This window comes from Prinia subflava, chromosome 23 (assembly GCF_021018805.1).
Source record: "Prinia subflava isolate CZ2003 ecotype Zambia chromosome 23, Cam_Psub_1.2, whole genome shotgun sequence".
Lineage (NCBI taxonomy): Eukaryota > Metazoa > Chordata > Aves > Passeriformes > Cisticolidae > Prinia > Prinia subflava.
In genome coordinates, this window is record NC_086269.1 from 546,388 (window position 1) to 558,618 (window position 12,231).

Here is a 12,231-nt window from a genome sequence, read left to right on the forward strand (position 1 = left end):
TCTAAAGAGGTTCTAGAGGATTTTTTTACCCATTAATAACTGAATTTAGATCTATAGGAGCTCCTGCAGTAGGTTTTCACAAGGCTTTCTGGCTGTAATTTCCTTCCTGGTGAGCTTATGGCTCTAAATCATCGGATCCCAGAAGGGCTTGGGCCAGAATCAAGACCCAACACGTCTCTCCCTCCCCAGGCAGAGACACTAATTAATTACAGAACTGCAGAGCATTTTCCCTACAGGTGCACAGGACCAGTTTAACTCCACGAGGCAAGATTTTATGTCCTTTCATTTTATGGCAGAACAACAAACTCTTCCAAAAGAGTACAAAATGTGAATGACAGCAAGTCTAGACAGCCAAATTTTTTAAGCTGTAAAAACATAAAGGAGCACGGCTGGTGTAGCTGCTGTAACAGGCACCAAAATATTATCTCCATACTGTGCATATTTGTCAGTCAAATTAGTGTCAAACTGCTTCCCTGCTCAGGTACAAGGCCTGTTTTGACACCTTGCCCAGGATCTGTGTGAACAGCGATGGTTTGTACATGGCCAGGCTGCCACAGGGCTGCTCTGTCCCAGCAGCAATTCCAGCTGCAATTCCAGCTGCAATTCCAGCTGCAATTTCTGCACCATGTTCCCTCTGCCACCCCCAGCCGTGCCCAGCTCTGGCTCAGGGTGTCACTGGGACATTCCCTCTGGCTCAGGGTGTCACTGGGACATTCCCTCTGCCACCCCCAGCTCTGGCTCCTGTGTCATTGTCTGACCAGGCCCCAGCAGAAGGTGACACTGGGGGGGGTCAGGGAGCAGTGACAGCCCCAGGCCCCCCTGCCAGGGGCTCTGCAGCCAAACCAGTCCATTGGAAGCTGCTGGGATTCCAGAACGTTCCATGTGCGTTCCTCAGCCAGGGTGGGCACACTGACACCTCCTTCCAAGGGAACAGCACGTCTCCAGCCTGGAGCCTCCCATCACAGGGAAGGGAAGGCAAAGAGGAGGATTCATCCAAGGACAGCAGCAGGAAGGAGATCAGCTTCCAGCGGGAATGAAGACTCGTGCTCCACAAACGTGTGGATTTGTGGCATTTGCCATCTAGACATGAAGTACTCAGACTGTTTCCTTCTCATTTAGAGGTTTTTTTAGTGGGCTTTATGTCAGAAGTGCTCAAGGGATGGTGAGATTCTTCCCATGGCAGCAGCCTACATATCCTCTTAGCACTAATCTCCTTGTACAGCTGAAATTCCCTTTTAGCTGCAGTGCCAGGAGGTGAATATCCCAGGAACAGGAGGCTGGGAGCTCTGGGGCCTTTTTCCAAGCCCCAGATAAGCCCTGGGCAGGGCCAGTCCAGCCCCTGAACTGTTCACCAGGGCCCGCCGATGGAGCACTACAATCGGGGTGAAGTGGAAGAATTTTGGATTTCAGAACTGACACCACAGTGTGCTGCAGCCTCCCCCAGGCAACCAGGAGTTCACTGAACGTCTTCCAAGAGCAAACTGAATGGTGACTGGCATCAAATCCTGGCACAACTGGCATCCCTGCTCAAAGAGGAAACCCCTCCTGCCCCCAGCAGCTCTTCCACGGCAGCCAAACTCTTCTGCTGAGGCCCTGGATTTTGTTTGCCTGCAGTAACACAGGAACCACTGATGCAGAGCCCACGTCTGTAGGATCCCTTTCCTCTGCACTACTCCCAAAATGCCAAGTGCCTGCGATGTTGGGTTCCTGCTCTCTGCTTCTGGAAACTCTGAGCTGACTGAAAAAACATCCCAAAGGGGATAAGGTACAAGCCCTGACACTTCAGGTCATTCCTGGTCACTGCCTTCCCCTGAGCCCCTCCCTGGGGCTGGAGGCAGGGGGAGAGGCTGGGCTGTGCTGCCAACGCTGAACCTTGGGTCTCCTCCAGAGCTGGGGAAGCTTTGTCTTGGCTTTCAGATCCCACTTCGACTTCCTCTCAGGCAAATCCTCATAAAATGATACTGCCTGCAATATGTGCTCTTCCTCTCTCTTTTCACAGTGTTTTAGTGCAGCATCATCTCTGCTTTAGGGCTTCCAAGGACCTCCATGGGAAATATTCCAGCTCAGTCTTCAGTGGAGTCAGTCATCTCAGCAGGACCCAGCAGGACCTGCTGGAGGTGTTACCTCACCAGGGGGATTGTTAATAAGAGAAATGGAACTGATTTTTGTTTTTAGGCCACTTCTAAAAATACGTCTGGGAATGTTCAACTTCCAAAACAACAGCAACAAAAAATCCATAACCTGCCTCAGATGCATTCCCACAGGAATCTATTAATTCTGTGTTCAGGAAGTCAGCTTCCTTAATGCCCACTTCAGCTGTGTTTTGGCACCTGTCAGAGTTATTCCTTCACTTAAGGATCACAGCACCAGCCTGGGAATGGCATCCAGAGCAGGCACTTGCAGGGAAGCAGTGGGACACAGGGGTGTATTTAACTGCAGTGCTTTAACCACAGCTGAATTTGATCCCCTCGAGAGCAACAAGCAATGTCTTGGCAAGATGTTCTGCCACCCATTTCCTCTCCTGAGCAGTCAGATCCTGAGCAGTGATTCAAGCCAAGCACACCCATTCTTTCCTTTCAGATTTAGGCATTACAGAATACACCAGGCCTCCCTTGCTTCCCCCTTGCAAAATCCTTAAGAAAAAACCTGAGGAAACTTCCTAAGAGTCAGGAGGAAAACCCGAGAGCTGGCAGCACTGAAATTGTTATTTTTACCCCTGTGACAGCTGCTGCTGGCGCTGCTGGTTCTGTTTGTTCTCCTGGTTTTACACCTGGTTTGGGTTTTGTTCCCGTCTCTCTGTTCAGGGATCCACCGAAGAGGAGCAGCACATGACTAAAGGCACCTCCTTAATCGAAAGCCAACACCACCATCTGCTGCACTGCCTGGAAAAAACAACCGTAAGTACCGGCACAGCCCTTCCCAGCCGGGCTCCCGGGGAGATTTCACACGGGGCTCTCGGGGGACACGGGGGACCCTGCCACCCTCCCTCCCTCCCCGGGCTGGCACTCACCCCGGGCTCCCCAGAACGGTCTGCAGCCAGTTAAATGCACTTCTACTTCATTATCTTTAAATAATAACAGCAATTCCTGTGCAGAGGGATGAAGTGGGATTATCTGCTGCCCTCAGTCCCCCACACCTGTACAGAGCCAGCAGCAGCTTCCCCGTCAATTCATGTGAGCACACACAGATTTCAGCGAGGGGGTAGGGACATCCTAGAAATAAGAAGTTTCATTTCCTCAGAGCTCCTGAGAGACACCCAAAGTGCTTTTCCCCCGTGCTGTCAGTCACACATCACCCCCCAGCACCGGTGCTGAGCAGCACCGAGGGACAGAGCGGCTGCCTTGGCAGGGAGATGCTGCTGGGGGCTGCAAACCACAGCCTGGTCACAGGAAAAATAACCCTCAGCCCTGGAGATGGCTCAGAGAGGATGAACTCAGATCGAGGGTTAAAGGGGTGCACAGATCTTTCCTCATCTCTGTCTGGTTGCAAGGGCAGGTGATTTATGTCAGAGCCACCCAGGCAGTTTGTACAGCATGACTTTTCTGTTTGCATCCTGCAAGGTGTTGGGAGCCAGAGTTTTATTTTGCATTACTGACTGATTGTGTATGCAGAAGTCTTTGGGAATGTTTCAGATATTTATTTGATACATATGTTTTGCTTCCAGGCTTATATAAAAGGTTCTGCAGTAAAGGAACACATTATCTATACCATGATTCATTCTAGGGAGAAGGAAGAGAGGTTAACACTTGAAATATTCATGCCTTTTTCTATCTGCATCCATCATCAAGTGTACTTCTGATTTCTGACTTGCAAGGGTTTCTTTCAGACAAATCACCCTCACTTCCATAGTTTGGCTTGTGCTGGAATAGCACCACTTAGGCCTCAGAGATACACTGGAAGAAGCTGAGTAATTAATTACAGTGGCCTGAGCCTAACGAGCTCCTAAGGTCCCTGTGCCAAGGGCAGTGAACTGATTCTTCCTGTATCGATGACTACTGGATTTGTTTTACACAACTCATCCTGCCTTTATTTCAGTGTTACATTACCAGCAGATATTTCACAGCCTGACTCTTCAGTTTAAAACTTTCTGCCTAAGTACTGTGACGCAGATTTCACTAAAACACTTCCATTTGAAAACGTGACCAAATTGGCTGAAGCAAACAAGAGCTGCCAGCCCCGCCTGCAGGGCGTGGTGCCCTAATTGGTGGGCGTGATATGTTAATTAGTGGGCGTGTTGCGCTAATTAGTGGGCGTGGTACCCTGGCTGTGTCAGCCCAGCACACAAAGGCTTCCAGCCCACGAACCTGCTCCGTGAAAATGTTCCAAATGTTCCCCTTTTTCGGCAAACAAAGGCAATAACCGTGATACTTGAATTCTGATTAAAACTCAGGAGGAGAATCTGCACAACGGGGTCTTCCCTTATGATTTTCAGCCAGTTATTGCCGGGGTGTAGCACCAATTCAGACGGCAGGTTTGGGTTCTGGTCTGGAATTATCAGACCAGAAAGTTTGATGGATTTGTGTGGCGATTCTGTACTTCGTGTAATCTATTCAAACACCGTGAAACAGAAAATTTAAATTGCAGTAAAAGCATTCTTAAACACTGAAGAGTCATTTTGTGAGCAAGTTGCAGGAATGGAATGAGGAATGTACCATGGTTGCAAGCTTGTTTCAATGGGCAATTCACCTTTCCTGAAAGCAGGCAGAGGATGCTCCAAGGCCATGATTTATTGGCCTGGTCTCTGGGTTGTCAGTGGCACACACTTCCAGCTGAGTGGCTGTGAATGGTCACAAATCTGCTGTGTGGGTGACAAAGTGACCCTGGAGTACTTGTAGCTGCCACAACAGAGATTACTTTGTCATATTCCCACAGCAGATGGAGTTTGTTCAAACAAAAGGAGGGGTTTTTTTCCCTCTCACTCCAACTCCCAGACTGAGTCTGGACATTCACATGCTGTGTTTTGTCCAAGTTCTGAGTGCCTTGAGCCCAGTCCTTCAACCCAAACCCTTCCTCTGTGTTTTCACAGAGTCTGATCAAACCCCACAATCCACTGGTGACAGAACAGCCAAACAATCCCAATCTGTGATTTGTGAACCAGCAGCTGAAACCTTGTTTGCCTTTGGCTCTCAAAAGATCAAAGTAATAAAGCTGTTCTGGGCTTTGTTCTGTTTCCATGGACAAAACACTGAAAAGCTGAATTGCCAGAAGGGTTCTGGCTGGGGGGCCTGAGAGAAGGTTCTGTTGCCCATTCGAACCTGAGCTGGAATGCTGAGGCGAGAGATGCAGTGCTGGGACTAAATTCTGAATGCTGGAATGGACAATGAATTGTGTTTTTATCTTCTGTTGGCATGGTGTCCCGTAGGGATTGTCCTATCTTGTGGATGATCCCCTGTTATCTGTACGAACTTCCACCATCAAGGTATTTCCTTTTCAATTCGATCTGTTTTCTCTGTGGTCTCTGTGACATGTCTGGACAGTGTTTGCTGACTTCTCGTTCTGGTCTTGTCCTGGCGAGTCTGTGCACGTGGCTCCCTCTGGCTTTCCAGTGCTCTTGTTCCCTGTGGGAGTTGTTACTTGTTCCAGTGAGCTCTGGTGGCTGCCTTCAGCATGGTTGCTTTTGTTTCCCATCTTTCCCGAAGCTGACAGGGACTGGATGAAGTCTGTTCACTCTACCTGGGTGTTCATAGCCACACATACGAGTTCTTTCTCTCAGGATTTCTTGTTCCTTAACACAAAAGCTCTTTATAGATTCAGCTTTCTGAATTTCCTTCCCTCTGAACACTTTCCCCTCTTCACTGCCGTGTTTATTCCTCCCAGCTCATGCCCTGCAGGGATGCTTTGAGCCCAACAGCCAATGCAAGCATTAAGTTCTATGGCCAGGTGATCATCCAAATAAAATACAATCCCCAGGCATAAACGAAAAGGAGCATGAACTCCTTCTGGGTTTCTTAACCGTGTGGCATTCCAGACTTTTTGTGACCATTCTGGAATCCAGACAAAAAATGAACTGAAATTCGAACCCTGTGGATTTGATCCCAACAGAGCAGGCAGCAGTGATGCCCTCACGCTTTCCTCACTGCTGCAGCTCCTCTTGTGTCCCCGCTGACACAGGAGAGCAAAATCCCCCAGGGCTCAGTGAGGGCAGAGTCGTTTCTGGCTCAGATGTGCCCGGTGCAGCCCCTTCGGGCACAGAGAGCGTCTCCCCCAGCGCGGGGGCTGCCCCGGCCTGACCGCGCCGCTTCTCCCCCGCCAGAACCACGAGTTCATCGACGAGCAGCTCTTCGAGCAGAACTGCATGGAGAGCTCCATGCAGAACTACCCCTCGTCCCGGAGCCCCTCGCTGAGCAGCCACCACGGCCTGAGCACGTCCTGCTGCTCGCGGCGCAGCAAGAAGAGCACGCACCTGCCCAACTCCAGCGTGCCGGCCACGCGCCTGCGGAGCATGCAGGAGCTCAGCACCATCCACATCCAGTGCAGCGAGCAGCCCTCCCTCACCACCAGGTACGGGGAGGGGCCGTGCTGGGCGCTGGCAGGGCTGTGCCAGGCGGCAGGGCTGGAGGGATGGCAGGGCTGTGCCCAGCTGTGCCCGGCTGTGCCCAGCTGCAGGGCTGGCAGGGCTGTGCCCAGCTGTGCCCAGCTGCAGGGCTGGCAGGGCTGGCAGGGCTGTGCCCAGCTGTGCCCAGCTGCAGGGCTGGCAGGGCTGGCAGGGCTGGCAGGGCTGTGCCCAGCTGCAGGGCTGGCAGAGCTGTGCCCAGCTGTGCCCAGCTGCAGGGCTGGCAGGGCTGGCAGGGCTGGCAGGGCTGGCAGGGCTGTGCCCAGCTGTGCCCAGCTGCAGGGCTGGCAGGGCTGGCAGGGCTGGCAGGGCTGTGCCCAGCTGTGCCCAGCTGCAGGGCTGGCAGGGCTGGCAGGGCTGGCAGGGCTGTGCCCAGCTGCAGGGCTGGCAGAGCTGTGCCCAGCCTCAGGGCTGGCAGGGCTGGCAGGGCTGGCAGGGCTGGCAGGGCTGTGCCCAGCTGTGCCCAGCTGCAGGGCTGGCAGGGCTGGCAGGGCTGGCAGGGCTGTGCCCAGCTGTGCCCAGCTGCAGGGCTGGCAGGGCTGGCAGGGCTGGCAGGGCTGTGCCCAGCTGTGCCCAGCCTCAGGGCTGGCAGGGCTGGCAGGGCTGGCAGGGCTGGCAGGGCTGTGCCCAGCCTCAGGGCTGGCAGGGCTGGCAGGGCTGGCAGGGCTGTTCTCCAGCCGGGGCAGGGGCTGCTGGCAGCATCTCTGTGCCCTCCCAGTGATGAGCCCAGGGAAGTGGCTCCTGCCATCCTGGGAAGAACCAGGTTAAAGCCGGACTCCAGTGCTTGGAAGGTGGCTGTGAGGGAAAGGTTCTTCCCCCAGAGGGTGTTGGGGCACGGAACAGCTGCCCGGGGAATGGGCACGTTGGCAAAACCAATGGGCCAAAGCTGTTGGAGAGCTGATGGGTCCCCCTGTGACACTCCACTGATTTTCATTGTCCAGAAGTCTAAATTGCCACTCTGAGCATCACTGGGAAGCAAATCAGAAAATTTCACAGTGGGGTCTTAGTAGCTGTGATCTAAAAAGCCATAAAGGACACAGGTTAAGTGTCCCTTAATAGAAAATGTTTAAAATTTCATTTTATACATAAATTGCTGAAAAAGAACCATTTATTCACCATATAATTCCTGCAAATATTAAATTACTTTCTAAATCCCCCTCAGCCCATTAAGTTTTTTGTGCATTAGGGCTGGTTTTGAATGTCCCATTCCTCTTCTCCCCACTCCTATCAAAGGGATGTAGAAACTGAAACAAAGCTGCCTTTAGGGCTGCAAGCGATTACTTTGTGCCAGAAGGGCATTTCAGAGCATGAATTATGAATGAATAAGCACAAAACAAGTCTCCAGCTATTTCAGTTTCAATATGACAATATTTTAAACCAGCACCTGAAGCAGTAATTCAAGGGAATGTCAACTGCTCTGGGTGCTAAATCAGACGCTGGTGATATTTTAAATGTCAACACTTATTTCACTTGCTTACCAAACTGGGCAAGGATGGAGAGAGGAAAAAAAGCTTTTCAGTTATTTTTCCTGTGGGAGTACTGGTCACCCCTGGCAGAGGCACCCAGGCCTGGGGCTGCCCCGCTCTCAGCTTGTGCCCGAGGCTCCCGAGGGGGGTCTGTTCCTGATGTTTGGGGGATCAGAAACCTCTGGTGAGTCACTCCCAGTAACAGCAGCAGCAGCTTCCCCGCCGGGAGCCCTGCGTTTTGAAAGGACAGGGCTTGTGTTGGAAATGAACGTGTTGGGCTGGTAATAGCAGACTCCTGTAGCTGTGCAGATGCACAGAAATCAACCTATCATTTTCCCTCTGTAATTAATTATAGGATGCAATTGATGCAGATTTAATAAGAATGCTCCCAGCTGTCAGATCCTTGAAACTACTGCAGAGAGAAATAAAATAGAAAAGATCAGGGGACGGTGAATATGAAAGAGGTATTTGAAATGCAAGAAAGACAACATCTTTCTCAGAAAGGACTACCTGTGCTCTGAAAAGATGCACTGCACAGGACAGTGTATTCAGATGTCCTTTTAAATAAACTAGAATTATGCAAGAAGGAAATGGAAACAGAACAATTCGCCCCGTGAAAAGCTGCCTCCTAACCAGGGGGAACATTACCGAAGCTCGCTGTAATCTGTGTAGACATAAATGGTGCCTTGCAGGAACAGGGGGATGTTTAAATGGAGTCTTTGAATTTTTCAGCTGAATAAGATCCCGATTAAGAACCACAACCACTCCCATCCTTTCTACCGCCTCACGTTGAGAAACAAGCCAAGCACTAAATTTGTTTTCTAGTCGTTCCAGCCTCAACATGAAATCAGATGATGGGCTGAGACCGAACTGCAAAGGCGCGCAGATCACCACAGCCATCATCAGCATCCCCACGCCGCCGGCGCTGACGCCCGAGGGCGAGAGCAGGCCCGGCCCGGGCAGCCCCGGCCACGCCACGAACGTTCCCAGCTCGGCCAACATCGTCAAGGTCTCCGCCTTGTGAGCCGCGCCCGGGGCGGGAGGCCGAGGGCTCCGGGGCCGCGGGGCCGGGCACGGAGCGGGGCCGGGCACGGAGCGGGGACCGCGGCAGCGCCCGCGGAGCTGCGGGCGGGAACCACCACGGCGAGCAGAGGCACTGAAGAGAACGGAGATATAACACTGTGTATCGCAGCACCTTTTTAAAGGTTTTTAATGGATAATATTTATTCATGAGGAAATGACTGAAAAGGTGAAAAACAATGGATTTTGTGAATTTTTTTTTTCTTCATGGAGCAGAACCTTTAAACCGACCAAAATTTCACTTTTTTTTTTCTTTTATAGGAAAAGATTTAGACAAAAGAAGCCACCTGTCACAGCAGTCCCTGCATGGGTGTGTGTGTGAGTGTGAGTGTGCAGAGCCGCCCCAGGGCAGGGCCCTGTGCACACACACCCACACACACACCCCACCCTGGATGCCATCCCCATTTAGACTATTTTGTATCCGCCTTTTAAGTCAATACAGTGCAACTGCAAACAGTGTGTTTGTCTGCTAATTATTGTCTGTGGAAACATATTTGTGGACAAAAACAGAAAACAACAACAAAAAAAAAGACGACAGGCTTTAGTAGAGTTTTAGTCCCACCTGGGTATCTGCTTTCTATTTTTGTTATCACTTACTTGTAAGAGTGTGACTAGACTACAGTTCTGTATTTTTAAAAAGGGAAAAAAAGAGGTAGGATTCTTTTTTAATACTGTACACACAAATGGCAAAGAATGAAAGCACTGAACTCAACTGCATCAAGCGTTCATGAGTCTAACAGAGGTTCCTTGTAATGTATGCCCATGCTTTTTATGTTTTGGTTTCTGTATAGAAATTCCTTTGCTAGCACTGGACGTATAACCCATTGTAAATAGTAGCCAAATAATGTCTGGATTTATACTTGATAATAATTAACCCCAGAGCCAAATATCTTGCATGGACAGAGAGGTATTTGGCTTTTTCACAGTCTTAGGGCTCCACTTGTCCCATCCACGGCTTCTGGGCTGCATTGATTCTGGGGATAGACAAGGTCAGCAATTTCAGTTCTCCAGGCCCAGCACAGGATCTGCCTGAGAGGGGGGAGCAGGACTGGAGTTTGGAAAACCTTTGCTAACGTGTGGTACAAACAGCATTTTCTATTCACAGTCCTACACTTAGTTTGGGAAAAGTCTACTCATGAACAAACAGCTAACCAAAAACTGAAGAACACTGTGTGGTACTGCCAGGTACCTCGTGCTGGGCCGTGCTCAGTGCTGGCATCTCCTCCTTCCTGGGAAGGATTCCTCACAAGGAGATTCACGGACCTGGAACACAGCTGATCCCCCTGGCAAGAGGAACCCCTTCCTGCCACTCTGCCCTCCTGGAGCCCCTGTCCAGGGGATCAGGGAGGGCAGAGTGAGGAACATCCCCCCCGTCCCCGTCCCAGCCTGGTCCCCTGGCCGGGCACAAACCCCTCCAAGGCCGATGCACTCCCCCGGCAGCCCGGAGGGAACAGGGACACACCCGTCCCTGAGCGGTGATTCACAACATCACAGGCAGAGAACGGCTCCAGGAGTGCTCGAGGCTGGTTCAGCACAGGGTGAGGGTTTCTGTAACGCCTGTCGTGACCTCTCCCGGTGTAATATTTATATGCACATATACACACACATATAACTGATTACAGACACATACATGTATAGATAATTAATGCTGATTACACGTAGGAGCTGCACCCTGCTTTGGCAGCCCTCCTGATGGCTGATGCATTAACTCCAAACCCTCCTTAGAATCCTACAACGTCCTAGGAACAGTAGGGCTATGGCTGAGCCTCCAGCAGCTGCACCAGCTTCCAGCCATTTATTCCAGTGCTGTAATATGTTACCCAAAACTATGTTTAGTCCTGTTTTAAAAGATTAAAATGCTCTGCCTTTTGCTGCTTCCTGTAGGAGGTTATACTGCAGTTAATCTAACCATTACTGAGTTTTTTCCTCAATGTTTTAATTTATTTTAGCTTTATTTTCATTAACTGTCATCATCTGAGCACCCCTGCCCCTCTAGATCAGAGGCCTTGCTCTCCACCACTTGCCACCTTTGCAACCTCACCTCCACTGGCACAGAGTGAGGGTGAAATGCCCCCGTGTGACAGGGGACAGGAATAACGACTACAAAGAGTCAGGGATTGCACACGGATTCTTGGTGCTGCCTTTCTTACTCCTGATTTAGTGTGAGTGCTGAACGAGGCACTTGAATCTCTGTATCTGTATAGAGCCATCGTGGCAGCCCTCGTCCAGAGCACTGCTGGGGCTTTTAATTGCTGTCAATCAAATGTTTTGGAAAAGAGAGTAAAACATTCAATTTTAAGAGGTTAAAAAGAAGAAGGAAAGTCAGTTCCAGGAGTTTCTGGCTGGCTGCTTGGGCTCTGATTGCCACAGCCTCTGTTTTCCTCCAAAAAACAGGACTTGTTATCCTTGCTGGGGAGCCAGGGCTGTGCCTCTGCCATGAACTGGGCAGGTGCTGCCCCACGCTGTCAGCTCCTCAGCACAGGCTCTCAGGGGTTAAAAACACACAGAACTAAGGAAGTCTGAGCCTAGAGGAACAGGGCTGAAAGTATTCTTGATGGAGGCATTAGCTCCCTTTATCCTCTGTAGTCGCCCAAGTAAGCAACTGGAACTGTGTTGTGGAAAACCTGAATGCACCCCAGGAGAGCAATGTGCACCCCCAGGAGCTGCAGGGACAGGGATCCATCCCTGCAGGGATGGGAATCCATCCCTGGAGGGACGGGAATCCATCCCTGGAGGGACAGGGATCCATCCCTGGAGGGATGGGAATCCATCCCTGGAGGGACAGGACAGGAATCCATCCCTGGAGGGACAGGGATCCATCCCTGGAGGGACAGGGATCCATCCCTGCAGGGACAGGGATCCATCCCAGCAGGGAGCTGCCCTACAGCCCCTCATTCCTGACCCAAGGGGGCAGAATGGCTTCCCCAAGCTTTAGAACCCTTAAACAGCACCGAGAACAGGCCAAGCCACTCCTGAGAATTCCTGAGGCTGAGCTTCCCCTCAAGGATGAGGCTCACTCCCTGCAGTGCTCCCAGTGCTGCCCTGCCTTACCAGCATCCAACCTGAGCCCACACAAAACCAGCACTGGGCAGGGGCTGCCCCAGCCGGGCCCCTGTGCCAGGAACAGCCCCA

At 51.3% G+C, this 12,231-nt stretch overlaps 1 protein-coding gene across 5 annotated transcripts in view; it reads left to right on the top strand.

The window, feature by feature from the left end:
• The window catches only part of KCND3 (potassium voltage-gated channel subfamily D member 3), a 104,953-nt gene extending 93,098 nt beyond the window's left edge, over positions 1-11,855 (top strand). For 3 of the 5 annotated variants that reach the window (XM_063418309.1, XM_063418310.1, XM_063418311.1), the window contains exons 5-8: positions 2,805-2,897; positions 5,363-5,419; positions 6,254-6,501; positions 8,845-11,854. In XM_063418309.1, coding sequence (XP_063274379.1) covers positions 2,805-2,897; positions 5,363-5,419; positions 6,254-6,501; positions 8,845-9,043 — 597 coding nt within the window. In that variant the 3' untranslated portion in view covers positions 9,044-11,854. Of the gene's footprint in view, positions 1-2,804; positions 2,898-5,362; positions 5,420-6,253; positions 6,502-8,844 lie in introns of all 5 variants that reach the window. The other 2 variants (XM_063418312.1, XM_063418313.1) reach the window with 2 other exon arrangements.
• The last annotated feature ends 376 nt before the right edge of the window (positions 11,856-12,231 follow it).